Raw genomic sequence first — 14,431 nt, 5'->3', positions numbered from 1 at the left:
TTCTTTTTTTTGTGCATATTTCCATTCGTGAAATTACAACTTGAAAAATTTACAAATTCGCAAATAAGCGTGGAAAACCGACGGGGTGACCAAAAACGTACACGGCAGGGGAACGAAGAGGTGAGTGAACGATTGAGTGGCTGCGGCATGCAATCTAACAAGAGGTGTAAGAAGCGATACAATAAAAAACTGAATTAGTGATTAAATTGGCGACCGAATTGGAGGCCCAAGTGGTGGCCACATTAACAACACGTTCGCGGCTCAGTGCACAACCAAGTCGGCTATGGGCAGGGATCTACGCGAGAAAAACGATGAATACGTTTTAACGCAATTATCATTTGACACAGGGCGTCCACCCCGCTCACACGGAAAGGTGCTGCCTCTTTTTTTTTTGCCATGCCGCCTCCCCTTCTCTTTATCTCTCACCCTCTATTGAAAAGAAAAGGCTTCATTTGACAGGTGGGTAGGATAGGCAGATACGAAGGTATATATTTGTTGACCCCCGCATCAAGCGACCGGTACGACTGGCTCCTGCTCCTTGTTCTCTTCGACCGGCTGTTCTTCCTTAACCACCTGTTCGCACTCAGCACTCCACTTGACATTTTCATCTTCCACTTTTTGCAAACGTTCGTTTATTGTGTTCGCCTTGGTCACAAAATTGTTATACCCTGTCACTATTAGCTGGTTGTTAAAATAAGCTTCGATGTTCTTTCCCGTAATGGCAACAAGAGACCCCGACGTGTTGTACAAACTACAATTATCAAAAATTAATTGAACATCTTTAATAAATTCAGTCGGCAACCCGTATTGCCCTTTTTTCAATTTCGTTTTTACACAATTAAATGACATGGGATTTTTTATAACGTCGTAATAATCTGGACAATTTTGTTTTTTTGCATCTACTAGCTTTTCGAAGATATGTCCTCCTTCGTACTTACTTAGACTCTGAATTATTTGATTCGCTAAAAGGTACCACTGTTTGTTGAAGGGATCATTTGAGTGGTTCACTTCTACGTTTGGTGTGGTGGTAACGTTTCTTGGCCATAAAGCTATATCGGGGAACTTCCTTTCAAATTCTTTTAACTTTATCAATGGTGCATCCACCCACAGCTGCGGGTCTTCTTCCTCCAGCGGTCTGTACTGTAGCTTGTACTTCTTTCGCAGGGCGGTAACTGTTAAGAGGGGGGCAGGGAAGTTAACGAAGGGATAAATGCAGATGTGGGGAAAAAATAAAGAAAAAAAAAAGAAAAAAAAAAGTAATAAAAAAGAAAAAAAAAAGAAAGGAGGGGGATATCACAAGGGTGAACCTAGAAAATGCACCCAGAAGGCACTCCTCTGCTCAAGATGGTACCCCCTCTTCGATTGCACAAACAGCACGCTGTGCATATAAAACGGGACGCGCATCTGTTGGCGGTCACAAAAATTTTACCGTTACTGTTGGACTCCCCCGGGGTGCTGGCAATTGCGTTGTTTTCACTTTTCACCTTCCCTCCTTGGGTACCCGCTGCGTTTTCTTTGAAGGAAAAAAGGGGAAGCGAAGAATGAGCTAACATGTGCGTCGATTTGAAATGCAAAAAATGGCAGGCACGTTTTACAAGCGCGTATGCATGCAATCGCCTGGTGGTGGGGAACAGTACACACGGGGAAAATCGCACGAACGTAACGCAGCAGTTTGAGTGGATCACACAAAGGCAACGCAGAAGTTTGAGCAGATCGCAGAACAGACTGTGCTACCGCTCTCGCGCCTGTACGTACTTGTGGTGGCCGCCTCCGCAGAAGGCTTACTCGGTGGCTTGACATTCTTGAGCAAGTTGATAATGTTGTTGTGACCATTTCCCTTGGCGAACGTCAAAGCGGTTCGCCTCTGCGCGTCCTTGATGGCTGGATTAACCCCGTTCTCCAGCAGACACTTCACCGTGTCATATCTCCCATCCCTGCACGCATAAAACAAACAAGTCTGTTTATTCAAATCCAGTAAGTTAGGGTTGGCCCCTTTCTTTATTAAAGCCTCCACACATTCAGTCTTCCCTTCTCTCGAAGCATAAAATAGGCACGTTTGTCCAAAATTATCTGCGTCATTAGGGTTACAACCCTTCTCAATTAAATAAGTACATAAATTGGTATGTCCTTCTCTAGCAGCATAAAACAAGCAAGTCTGTTTCATTAAGTCTTTTGCCGTAGGATTACAAATGGCAAATCTTTCAATCAGTAACCTACATATATCTACGGATTCTTCGTCATTTTTCCTAGCAGTCACGTAAAACAAAGGAGTGGAGTGGGTTTGTTTATCTACAATTTCTATCTTGCTGCTATACTCTCCCTTGTCATTAACTTCATATTCTTTGTAATTTTCCTCAAGGAATTTGCGTACATTGTCTAGGTTGTCTTCTCTTATGGACTTTATTAGGGGTAGGGTGTTAAAGTCTTCCAGTACCATTGGTCACTATTGTGTGGTGGCGTGTGGTCCCCGTGGTGGGATCGATCGGGGTTATCCGCCTAATCTACGCAATCTTACGGAATCTTGAGCAATCCTCGTAATCGGCGTGACCGACACGATCGGAATGGTCTAGTGTGGATGCCTCAAGTGAGCCGGTGAAGTTACCTCAGCATGTTCTTCTCCTGCTTCCTTAAACGTTACGTGGAACGTAATCAAACGTTCTGTGTGTTAGTGGAGTGGTGGATGGGGTGCTGCTCACTGATTTTCTCTTTCTCGATAATTTCATACGACGCGCTCGCGTAAAAAAAAATACGTGCGGGCGGGCATACATACAAGGCAGCGGCTAGCCCAACTCCATCACTCTGTGCGCATGCGCGTCCATCCCCTGGCTCGGAAATTGGCAAACGGGTCAGCAAACGGGTCAGCAAACAGTTCGCCCAGAAGCAACTCCACTGCAAATCAGCGTAATTATTGCAAATAGGCGTAATTACTGCAAATCAGCGTAATTATTGCAAATAGGCGTAATTACTGCACATCCGCGTAATTACTGCAAATCCGCGTAATTACTGCAAATCCGCGTAATTACTGCAGATTCCGTTGTCCCACTCAGCCACAAATGAACAAACTCCGCACTCACAATTTAACACTGTCCTCGGTACGCGCCTCCCGCTTCTCTTTATTCTTCAACTCGTCAAATTTGACGCGTCTACGGTGACTCGATGCGACCCACAGCGGTGCAACGGAAGTTCCCAATTGAGTAATACTCCCAACGCAAAAAGGGATATGCTACTACTCCCCTCTTTTTGTTTTCCTTTCGATTATATAAAGTTGGCCTGGGGGCCTGGCGGGGACTTCAAATAATGACCAGGGAATAAATATACGTAAGTACAGGAGAATGGGGGGGGAACAAAAATATGCCTTGGGGGAAAAGTAGGCAAATGGTTGGTGGGACGTAAAAAATGAAGAACAAAAAGAGCAAAAGCAAAGGCATAAAAACAAACAGGGGGGAAAGAGGGGGGAAGAAAAAATCAAATAAGAAGGCTTCTCTTCCTCGAAACAAATTATTTCATTTTTTAAAAAATTGAAAAGCCCGGTTTTTTTTTTAATTTTTTTTTTTTTACGTAAAATTGCAAAATTGGCAAATTGAAAAAAAAAAAAAAAAAAAAAAAAAAAAAGTAACACCTCACTGTGACTTCGCCCTAATTGAACAGAGAATAAAAATAAAATGGCATTTTATGCGCATGGCCAATTGCAGTTATTTTGTATACCTTATAAAATAAATGGTATGCCGCCTCTTACAATTGTATGCACGTTGCTGGAATGGGCCAGGCCCTCGTACCTGCTTCGCGTGCGCATGTGATTGCGAACGTGCTTCCCATCACGTACATGTTTGTGTTTTCACTCATTAATTGCCCCCCGAAGGAAGCCTTCCCCGCGTTAATTTCTCCGCTCTGCCTCCACGTATGACGAAGAGTTTTTCTTCAAATTTAAGCATAGGGAGGTACGCGAAGGTTACGTACAACGTGAGTTACAATAACATCTCCGTGCCACCACGTATATTTTGTGTCCCCGTTGGAACTTCGACGCTGGGCCATTCCACTATTTTCCCAGAGGGCAGTACATTTCTCATTCGCCTGTATGAAGAAACCCCTCCAGCAGGCGTAACCCACGCTCTCGCTTGACGAATTTTCCGCAGGACCAGGAAAAAATAATTTAAAACTTGGCCATATTTTTTCAGAGAGTAAATCGCTGTGAGAAAGTGCCCCCCAAGAGATAAGCTCTCACTTGGCAACAGAGCGGAGGAACCCCCGTTCAGCCAAAGTTTGAATTCCCCCGATTGGATCAGAAGAAATTCGTTTCCGCTGCTCACTCTGATGAGGCTACTAAATGTGGGAAGTATGACACTAGAAAGTACTTTAATGTAAGGGCCTCTCTCCTTTTTTTTGCTTCTTTTTTTTCCGCCCACACGACATTGCCGTATGGATGTATATGCATGCATATGCATGTAGCTCCCCCCTTTTTTTTTTTTGCGAACCTACCTTTAGTGGCTTTTCCCAATAGAGAACCACTAAACGGAACACCGCACACCACCTTTGATTTTGTTCCCAACGCGGAAGTATTACCTTGTATATCTTCACCGAGGAACCATTTCTGTTGAGTCATTTACCAACACACCATGAGGATCCAAATCAAGGGAGGTATATGGAAGAACTGTGAAGATGAAGTGCTGAAAGCGGCTGGGGTGAAATATGGCCTGAACAACTGGTCGAGAGTTGCTTCTCTTCTGGTGAGGAAGTCAGCCAAGCAGTGTAAGGCCAGGTGGTATGAGTGGCTAGACCCATCAGTAAAAAAAACTGAGTGGAGTAAAGAGGAAGAAGAAAAACTTCTACATTTGGCCAAACTATTTCCAACACAATGGAGAACTATTGCACCCATAGTTGGAAGAACAGCCAAACAATGTTTAGATCATTATGAGTATCTGTTGGATGAAGCAGAAGGGAAGGTGTATGACAAGAACAAAAATCCGAGACATTTACGACCAGGGGAAATAGATCCTGCACCGGAGACCAAACCTGCAAAGGCTGACCCTGTGGATATGGATGAAGATGAAAAAGAAATGTTAGCAGAAGCGAAAGCAAGACTTGCAAATACCAAAGGGAAGAAGGCAAAGAGGAAGGCGAGAGAAAAGCAGTTAGAACAAGCTAGACGGTTGGCATTGTTACAAAAAAAAAGAGAATTAAAAGCCGCAGGAATTGTTTCCACCACGACGGGTTACAAAAAAAATGATAAAAACAGAATAGATCATGTGAAGGAGATCCTATTCGAAAGAAAACCGGCCAAAGGATTCTTCGACGTCAGTGAGGAACAGTCACTTACCCATTTCGATGAAAAAAAAGAGAGTAAATTTAAAAGCATAAAATCGATGGAAGTGGAGAATATAAATCAGGTAGCAATGGGTCCATATGATCACCACCATGAGGCAGATGCTTCGGGGAAGGAAGCATCGTCCAAGGGAAAACGAAATAATGAGGAGAAGGACCTCCTTTTGGCCATCGAAAATTATGACAAGCAGTACAACGAATTGAGTCACCTGAGAAAAAGGGTTCGACTGAATCTACCAGAACCCATTTTAAACGAAAATGAATTGGAAGAAATAATTCAAATTAACAAAGAAGCTAGCTCGTTCAATAAAATTATAAAAGAACACAATGAGAAGAACAACCAGAACGGATTAGCCATTAGCAACATTCTACCAAGTGTCACGAGCTCCCCTTTTATGTTAAACGAGAGAGATAAATTTTCATCCATCGGAACCAACTTTTATAGCAAATCGATTGCTTTTTCAAGTAAATTAGATTTTGGCATACAGAAAGCTGCACAGAGTATTATATCAAGAAATATCAACGAACCCATCATTGGGATGGGGGAGTCCATGCAGATGAAGCAGCAGTCGAGGGAGCAGTCGAAGGAGCAGTCGAAGGAGCACCCGGGGGGGGAGGTTGAAGACGAAGAGCGCGACGACAGCAGGGATGAAGAAGAAGGGTACTCCCCGATGCTTCACGATGAACCGGAAAATATTGCACAAAATGTTCAAGCAGTGAGAGAAGAAATAGAAAGCTGGAAAAAATTGAATCAAAATGAAACCTCCCTCAAAGAAAGAAATCACTTAAAGGATAAAATTATAAATGACATTAGGAGCAACCAAAAAAATGCAAGTCTGTATGCTCACTCGATTATATCCTACAAGATTGGAAAAAATGAGAACTCCGTTTTGGATAGGAATACTCTGCTGAGCGAGTTGTACGATGAGGATTACGAAGAAAAAATCGACAGAGCTAAGTTGCTCATAAAATCTTCCTTAGCTCATTTACCAAAAGAGTCCAACGTGATTGAGTTACAAATTCCGGAGGACTTAAACGAACAGGAATCTCAAATAAATTACGAACACGTTCAGGTAGAAAAAGACATGCAAGATATCGAAAAGGAAAAAAAAATGGAGCAACTTAAAAGAGAACAGGAAAGGTTTAATAGCCAAAATAAAGTTATTAGGTGGAATTTACCAAGGCCATATTTCCTCCCCCAAATTAACCTAACCCCCTCGGTACCCCTGCCCAGCACTCCAGAAGACGCCACGTCCAAACAGGTGGAAAATGTCGTACGTAACGAAATGCTCCTTTTGATCAAAAATGATATGTTTAATTACCCAATGAAAAATGGCACGCCCATTCAGAAAAGGGTCCCCCTGGATCATGTAGACAAGACGTACATGAGGATGGCCCTGCAGATTGTCCAAGAAGAGTTGCAGAAGAGTATGCCCCCGGAGGGCGAGGTGGGAAAGCTTGACGGGGCACCGGCAGATGGGATGAAACCCCCCAACGAAGTGAGACCCCCCAACGAAGTGAAACCCCCCGGTGAAGCCACCCCCTTAGGAGAAGCCCCCCCGTCGCCCATCTGCCAACCAAACAACGTAGACACATGGAGCAAAATAAACGAGCAAGTCCTTTTCTGCCCCGCGAAAAACGCATACACGCTTATCGAGCACATGAGCGAACGTGATATCAAAGAGAGTTACAAACACAAATGTGAAAAGCTAAACAACTTTATTCACAAAAATGTAGAGCTCTATAAAAAAACAGAAAACAAATACGACGTATACACAAAGGGTTATGAGCAAAAAATTAAGGGTTATAAAAAATCCTTTGATTCACAATTTAACTTATATGTAAACTATTTGAATGAGAAGGACGCGCTGAACGATTTACATGAGAGGGAGAAAGCGCATGCTCGTGAGCGCATTCGGGAGGAACGTGAGGAAAACAAAAAGGAAATTGAGTACCACAAGTCGCTGCAGCGGCTGTACGTCGAGCTGCTTGAGGACAACAAACGCTTGCGGGAGGGCGACCCCAAACCGGTCTCCGTCCCGTAGGCGGGGAAAAGGGTGGAGCCGCATTGGGGGCAGATCATCCAGCAGAGGTGAGCTCACCCGGATGGGCTGCCCCAAGCTGGACCAAACCGGACCAAGCCGAACCAAACCGGAATGGCTCCTCCCAGACAACCGCTTCTTCCCTTTTTTTTGTACAGTTTGACTTTCTTAACAAACCGCACGTGCGGATGCCCCGCAGGAGCACCGCGCCCACCGAACAGGCGAACTGCCCACCTGTGTAAAGACGTAACTGTGTAAACGGTGTAGGTCACTCGAACCCGGAAGTCGTCATGCCGGATGGAAGCAATAGACAGCAGTGTAGGGTTTGCACCCCGCGGTTATACTTCCCCGCCGCATCTGCCGCGCTTCCGCCTCATCTGCCGCGCTCCCCCCTCATCGGCCGCGCTTCCTCCCCGAGCGCATAAACCCGCAGACGCAGTTCTTAACCCCGCACTGGGGGCACTTTGGTTTCTTCAAAAGCTCCGAGTACTCCTGCTCCTCGCCAGAAGAGTAGTCAATTATGGCACGCGGCTGCGTATACTTGTAGACATTCATAAAATAGTCTTCCCCTTGTTTGCTCCGTTCTCTTTTTCGCAAATTTTCAACAATGTCTTCTTCTTCATACTCGTTGCCCTTGTTGGTTTGGCTGCTAGACGAGGTCTTCCCACTAGGCTCGGCATCTACTATATATTTAGAGTACATGCCGATTTGCCGCTTCTTCTCATATGCATTTGCTGTGAAGGAGCTCAGTTTTGGGTCCATTTTAACCTTCGTATTTATCACGTCCTTCTTTATAATTACGTTTCCATCGTCAGTTATTTTGATTTCCTTCGGGAGATTATCCAAGTTATAAATGTGTTCAGAATTCGTGTAAAAGGAGGCATTTTCATGTTTTCTTTTTACGCCTTTGTATAGGTACTCAAGAACACCTCCTTTTTTTTTTTCCTTCCCAAGGGAGCTTCATCGGTGAGCTGGTCAGCACCTCCGCGTTGGTCATCACCCCTGTGCTGACCGTCATCACTGTCATCGTAATAGACGAGGCAATTCCCATCCGTGGTGCCCAAAAAGAGTTGATTTATGTGGTCATTAAAATGAGTGCATATGATGCCTGCCTCTTCGTACCGCTTCTCATACACCAAATTGAAGACCTCTCCGTACGTGTCGTAAACCTTTAGTGCACCTTTTATGAACTTTTCCGTTTTGTTCGAAGCAGCCACTTCGTTTAGGAACTGCTCCATGTCTTCATCCCCCTGGTAGACCTTCACATAATTGTTGGCATATAAGTCGGCTCTGTTCTTTTTCAATTCCTGGGGTAAGGAATTTTTTCCATGATGGTCACTACCCCCTCGGTCTCCTATGGCACTCTCATTTAGATGCACCTCATCCATTAGCATTTCTTTCCTTTCTTGTGTGCCCAGCACGAGGTACCTCTCATCACTCCCACACAAAGACATGCTACTGTTTTTAAAAATGGTCGGAACGTATTCAATAGCTTTCACGCACCTTTGTAGGTTCCTTCTATCCCAATACTTAACGGTGTTATCTAAGCTCCTGGTAAAAAAAAAGTTATCCCTTTTTTTGCATGTCAAAATATCGACAACGGAGTCAGAATGGGAAATCTCCCTTCTGATATGTTGCTTAGGTTTGGGGCTATACATATAGTCATTTGATATTTTATTTCTCACTTCTATCTGTCCGTTTTCACATCCTAATATGATAGAGTTTCCATCCCGGACGAACTGACAACAAAGGACATTATTTTGCATCATGTTCCTTTCATTCACCACTTTAATACATTGATGATGAACTAGCTCTTTATCAATCCCGTAGCAAATATTTTTCTCCAAGTTCCAAATTCTAAGGGTACTATCTAAGCTGCCACTTACGAATATATTTTCATTACACGGATGGAAACGACAACAGTTAACACTTCTGGTGTGTCCTCTCGTTTTATTAACATCGGTAATGTACATATCTCCCCTGATTGTATTTTTCAGTATTTTACCTGTACGGTCATATACATATGCTTTATTTCCATTGGCTACCAAAATAAGGTTACTAGTGGCATCTACAGACTGAATGATGGACCCTTCTGCTAAGGTGATAAGTTTGGAACAGCTTTTTTCCTCCCTGTTCATACTCTGGAATTCATATATGCGGATGCAGTTATCATTTCCGGTCAGTATGAGGCTACTTCCCTTTCGTACTGTCTTCAGTCCGCTGATATTTTTCTTGTGCACATGCAGGACTTCTTCTTTCATTTTGGCAAATCGGACTTCACCTTCGTCGGTTGCTTCGTCGGTTGCTTCGTCGATTGCTTCGTCGGTTGCTTCGTCGGTTGCTTCGTCGATTGCTTCGTCGATTGCTTCGTCGGTTCCTTCGTCAATTCCTTCGTCGCTCCCTTCGTCCCTTTTCCCGCCGCTTTTCCCGCCGCTTCCCTCGCCGCTTCCCCCGCCGCTCCCTTCTAAAAACTCATTGGATTCGCCCGATTCGGAAAATTCCTCCGGGTACTCGTCATCCCCCACAACGTCGTCGCTTTGGCTGCACAAGTCGGCTGACCCTCCATTTGCTTTTTCCCCCTTGTCGTCCTCCATCCTGGGCAGCTTCTCTTCGTCAAGGGGTGAGAGATTCCCAATTTCTTCTCAGTTCGAGTGTTAAGGATCCACCCTTCTCAAAGTCTCTTTTCTTCCCGCAGCGCTGCGTAAATGTCGAGCACTATCGCGGGTTTCTTTGTTGCTCTTTTTTTTAAACTATTTCGTTGGTCTGAAAAAGGACAGTCGAGGGGACCTCCGGAGGCGGATCGCGCGCCCCTTCATGTTTCGCACGCTACTTCGCCATTTGACATCTGCCATTTGACATGTGCCATTTGCCATTTGTCACTTACCATCTGCCATATGCCATTTCCCATCTGCCACTTTATTTTTTTTTCAGCCGAGCTGCTGCTTGCGCACCAGCCGGAGCTATTCGCTTCGCTTCATTCGCCGCCATTCGCCACCGCCGCGTCCCTTTCTCAAAAATTGCCTCTCGCTCGTTCAATTTTTTCCCCCTTTTGTAATTCCATTTTTACTTTCAGTTTTGGGGGAGGAAGCTCCCACTGGATAATCTGCCCAGGAAGGCACATCAAAGGGAATCACCCAGTGGCAGGTGGAAATTACCACCACGTAGCGCTCCTCATTTTGCTTCTTCCCTCATGCTTCCCTCATTCCTCCCTCCTTCTCTTTTATCCCATTTGTGGTCCTTTTTTTTAAGACGAAGAATGGATCGATCGGGCTGTCACTACATCCCCTTTGGGGAGACATAATAATCATATACCTTCCCCCAGGAAGTGACCCCTCAAACAGGGTAACCGTTCCAAGTGAATTATCCAAAATTTACGTAAAAAAAGGAAAGGGTCACTTTTACGGGACACACAAATAATCGTAGGAAAAAATTTAATCCTTTTGCTGAGTTGACAGAGCGTCCATTTTGCTGGATCATCCAAGTGGGGTGTGGCATGGGGTTCCACCAAAGAGACGTTAATTAACCGGTTGGAAAACCAGCAAAAGGTGCATCGGAATACAGAACAGCGAATGTCTACGCGGTGCATGTGCTGGCGTCCAACGACATAACGCCCAGCGAGGGAAAAAATGAATGGCAATTAATTAGGGAGTAGTCAGCTCAGGGGGGGTTAATAAAGGAACAATTAAGACGCAATAAACTCGGGCAGCGCCGTGCTCCCGTAGAGCACCGACGCGCTCAAAAAAAATGTTCGCGAAAAAATCAGCACTAAAATTTAATTAAGCACATTAAAACAATATGACAGGGGATGGGGTGGGGAGGACCTTTAAAAATTGAGAACGCAGTTTGGGGTGGCGCTGGGCAGTTCGTTCCGTGTGTGTGCTGTGCGTGGAGCAAGGTCTGGTCTAGCTGCGCCATGTCGCTCCAAGCCGCACATCGAGAAGTCCGGCTGGAGCGTAATGCGTCGCTTTACCGCTTGGCCAACCTCCTTCCTCGCGCAACGGCCTCGGTTCGCAGCGGTTCGCAGCGCTTCACACGGCGCCTCTTCACATGACACCTCTACAAATGACGCCTCTCCACGTGACACCTCTACACACAGCTACACCGCGCCGCCTCACGGGTGGACCCCGCAAAACGTCTGGAGCGCGTGACTAACCACGTCGTCGTTGTTGGAGGGGCCAATATACTTAGCACACCTCTTAACCTTATCGGAGGCATTACTGGGCGCAACAGAAGTGGGCACTCCCTCGAGCATTTCCATGTCATTCTCGCCATCCCCAATGACCAAGGCATTATTCAAACTGATATTGTAATTCTCGCAAATCTTTTTCACTCCCTCAAACTTGTTGGTTTTCTGGTGAAATAATTCAATATAATTCATAAAAGTATTAGCTACGTTAATTTTGTGAGCAAATAGATCCTTGCAGGATTGAAAAATGGAGAAAATATTTTGCTCATTTAAACACATGAGTACTTTATACATAGTCATCGTTTTAAATGTTGCTTCGTTAATAATTTCAGGAGAGACGCTTTCAATATTCATGTAGTTTCTGATTTCTTCATTTATGGTAAAACAAAACGTTTTGTCCACAGTGTACCAAATGCAGTACTGATCGAATTTGTTTTTTTTTGTGAAATTATGAATTTCCATTTTTAATTCATCATTAATAACGTGGTCAATTATTTTTTCTCCATTTTCATCATACGTTATACATCCATTTAGATATATTCCTGGAAATAACTTCAAGTCATTTTTTTTTAATTCTTCTCCTATGACTCCTTGTACAGAAAATATGGGTCTCCCTGTGGAAAACACAATTTTAATTCCTTTTTCTTTGGCCTTTACCAACGTTTGGATATTCAGTGGGGATAGCTTATGATCACTGTTAAGCAGAGTCCCATCTATGTCTGTGAATAAGATTTTTATTTCATCCTTGAGTTTTTCTCGACTCATACTTTTTCCCGCTTGGTCCACTATGTCCAGCGTTTTCGCCGTCATTTTCGCCGTCATTTTAGCCGTCATTTTGGTAGTGGTAATCTCCCTCTTCTTCGTGCTGCAACAGTTTCGATTCAACAGCGTTGTAAAGTATGCGCGGGATAGCGACGTTGCGTGCGGGACAGCTCGTCTACACAGAACTATCATGTAATGTAAATGAAATGAAGTATCCACAGAGCTGCCAAAAAAAAAAAAAAAACTTCGAGGTTATTTTTACCTCCAAAAATGGAGGGAAAAAAACGCTGTCGTGCGTGTGCAGTCACATGAGAGCATATGTAGACGACCCCCTATCGCGCACTGCAATTATATGTACATATGCACATTTGCGCGCTCTGGCCTTTTCACCAATTGGTTCATTCTCTTCTTTGAAGGCGCAGTTTTGTCGGGCTGCTTCGTCGGACTGCTTCGTCGAGCTGCTTTGTTGGACTGCTTCGCCGGGCTGCTTCGTCGGAATGCTTCGTCGGACTGATTCGTCGGGCTATTTCCTCATATCGCTTCCTTCCGCTCAGTTTGCTAATTTTTTTTTTCTATGCCTCTTAAAATAAAAGGCAGTTTTTTCAACGTAAGGCGAACGGAGAGTATTTTTTTTTTTTTGGACCATCCAGTGAAGAAACAATTTGGGAGCGTTTTTGCGAGATATTGCGCTTTCACATTTTGCGCGCGGCGGCTATTGGCGACGCATGCCCGTTTGCACGCATGAACGCGCCCGCGGGAGAGTGTCCACACAAGTGAGCATCCGCAGAAGTGAGCATCCACATAAGTGAGCATCCACATAAGTGAGTAACCACACAAGTGAGCATCCACACGTGGGTATGCATGCGCGACCACTTAAAGTGCCCCGCTTTTGTCCCTCCTGGCGGCGGCCACTCGACAGGCGCCGCCCAAACGGAACACTTAATTTTGTGTCGCTTTGCTAATTGAGAGGACCATCCTGCTCGTGCCCAAGCCAGTTTTACTACTTGTGGAATTTTTCTCCACTTCGCCCCTTGGCCTTCGCTTTCTTGCGCGTAACTTTTCTGCGCGAGGAATTGCACTCCACATTTGGAGTTCCATTTGGAGTTCCATTTGGAGCTTCATTTGGAGCTTCAATTTGTGCATCACTTTTTCGTCTCCCTTTTGCGCTCCCATTTGCGCCTCCATTCGCTGTTCCTTTTTTCCCCCACCGGCCCAGTGCGCCCCCGTCAACATGGTCAAGCACAAGGACTACAAGAAGAGCGACTTAGTGAGCATCCTGTCGTCCAACGTTAGCAAGGAGAGGAACAAAGCGGTGAAGCTTCTGAAGAAGTTTGAGCCCCTCCCGAGGAAGCACCTGGATAGTAAATTCGATCCCAAGAGTGCAGTTGTGCATAAATACAGTTCTTTGAAGGCTTTCATGTAAGACTGAGGATGGTAGAGGGCATATTTCCCCCTCCTTGTAGTGAACAATCCATGCTAAATATCTCCCTAAGGACATCACCTGATTATTTTTTTCTGCCTATTCCTACCCCTACAGGTGCTGGAGGTGTGATAAAGTCAAGCAGACCAATGTGAAAGTTCATTGGGATACTTCGGAAGGTAACGAAAGGGAGTGACGAATAGAACTGCTGCACATGGCGGTGCAAAAATGAGAACATATGTATCCATTTTTTCTCATTAGAAATGCACATAGTTACTTTTCACTGATCAACCTACTTCGCAGGACTGAAGGTCATATGTACCTCATGTCATGGGAACCTGCTCGCAATGAAAGAGGTAGAGAAAGTGAGAAAAGAAAACAATACCAACAAGGAAATTGTAAAAAATTTGAGCAACATGTAGGGATAAGCAGCTGTGTAATACCCATTTGAGACTCCTCGCCGTAGACATTCCAGTCCGTCTACATGGATATGTCTGCCGTGTTGCCATTCACCTGCAAGTGATGTAAGGAAGTAAATAGCGCTGTTAGGCAACTTGCAGTATGGTAAAAACAAAAAAAAATAGAAGAAGCATGATTTTACACTGCATGGTGTTAATATGTGCGAAGAATTATGTTTTTTATTTCCTTTTTTTTATTTTCTTTTTTTATTTTCTTTTTTTTTTTTTTATTATTTTTTTTTCG

The 14,431-nt window shown here is 44.5% G+C and overlaps 5 protein-coding genes across 5 annotated transcripts; 2 read left to right on the top strand and 3 right to left on the bottom strand.

Annotated features, from left to right (window-relative positions):
* Positions 1-507: 507 nt before the first annotated feature.
* PCYB_062800 (bromodomain protein) lies at positions 508-1,553 on the bottom strand (the record flags this gene model as incomplete). The annotated part of the gene is made up of 2 exons (XM_004221447.1): positions 508-1,172; positions 1,430-1,553. 2 exons carry the CDS (start codon positions 1,551-1,553, stop codon positions 508-510), a joined length of 789 nt encoding a protein of 262 aa, XP_004221495.1.
* Positions 1,554-4,613: 3,060 nt separating this feature from the next.
* On the top strand, positions 4,614-7,349 carry PCYB_062790 (DNA binding protein Myb2; the record flags this gene model as incomplete). Its single annotated transcript, XM_004221446.1, has 1 exon — positions 4,614-7,349. A coding segment is annotated over one exon (2,736 nt), but the record flags the coding sequence as incomplete, so codon positions are not given.
* A 405-nt stretch (positions 7,350-7,754) lies between these two features.
* PCYB_062780 (WD domain G-beta repeat domain containing protein) lies at positions 7,755-9,499 on the bottom strand (the record flags this gene model as incomplete). Its single annotated transcript, XM_004221445.1, has 2 exons — positions 7,755-8,095; positions 8,362-9,499. 2 exons carry the CDS (start codon positions 9,497-9,499, stop codon positions 7,755-7,757), a joined length of 1,479 nt encoding a protein of 492 aa, XP_004221493.1.
* A 1,979-nt stretch (positions 9,500-11,478) lies between these two features.
* On the bottom strand, positions 11,479-12,381 carry PCYB_062770 (haloacid dehalogenase; the record flags this gene model as incomplete). The annotated part of the gene is made up of 1 exon (XM_004221444.1): positions 11,479-12,381. A coding segment is annotated over one exon (903 nt), but the record flags the coding sequence as incomplete, so codon positions are not given.
* Positions 12,382-13,540: 1,159 nt separating this feature from the next.
* PCYB_062760 (hypothetical protein) lies at positions 13,541-14,151 on the top strand (the record flags this gene model as incomplete). Its single annotated transcript, XM_004221443.1, has 3 exons — positions 13,541-13,728; positions 13,847-13,908; positions 14,033-14,151. The coding sequence occupies 3 exons, from the start codon at positions 13,541-13,543 to the stop codon at positions 14,149-14,151; spliced, it is 369 nt and encodes a 122-aa protein (XP_004221491.1).
* Positions 14,152-14,431: the final 280 nt, after the last annotated feature.

Source organism: Plasmodium cynomolgi, chromosome 6 (genome assembly GCF_000321355.1).
Source record: "Plasmodium cynomolgi strain B DNA, chromosome 6, whole genome shotgun sequence".
In the NCBI taxonomy this organism is placed as follows: Eukaryota; Apicomplexa; class Aconoidasida; order Haemosporida; family Plasmodiidae; genus Plasmodium; species Plasmodium cynomolgi.
The sequence above is the reverse complement of the archived record's forward strand: the minus strand, read 5'-3'. Positions and strand labels throughout refer to the sequence as shown.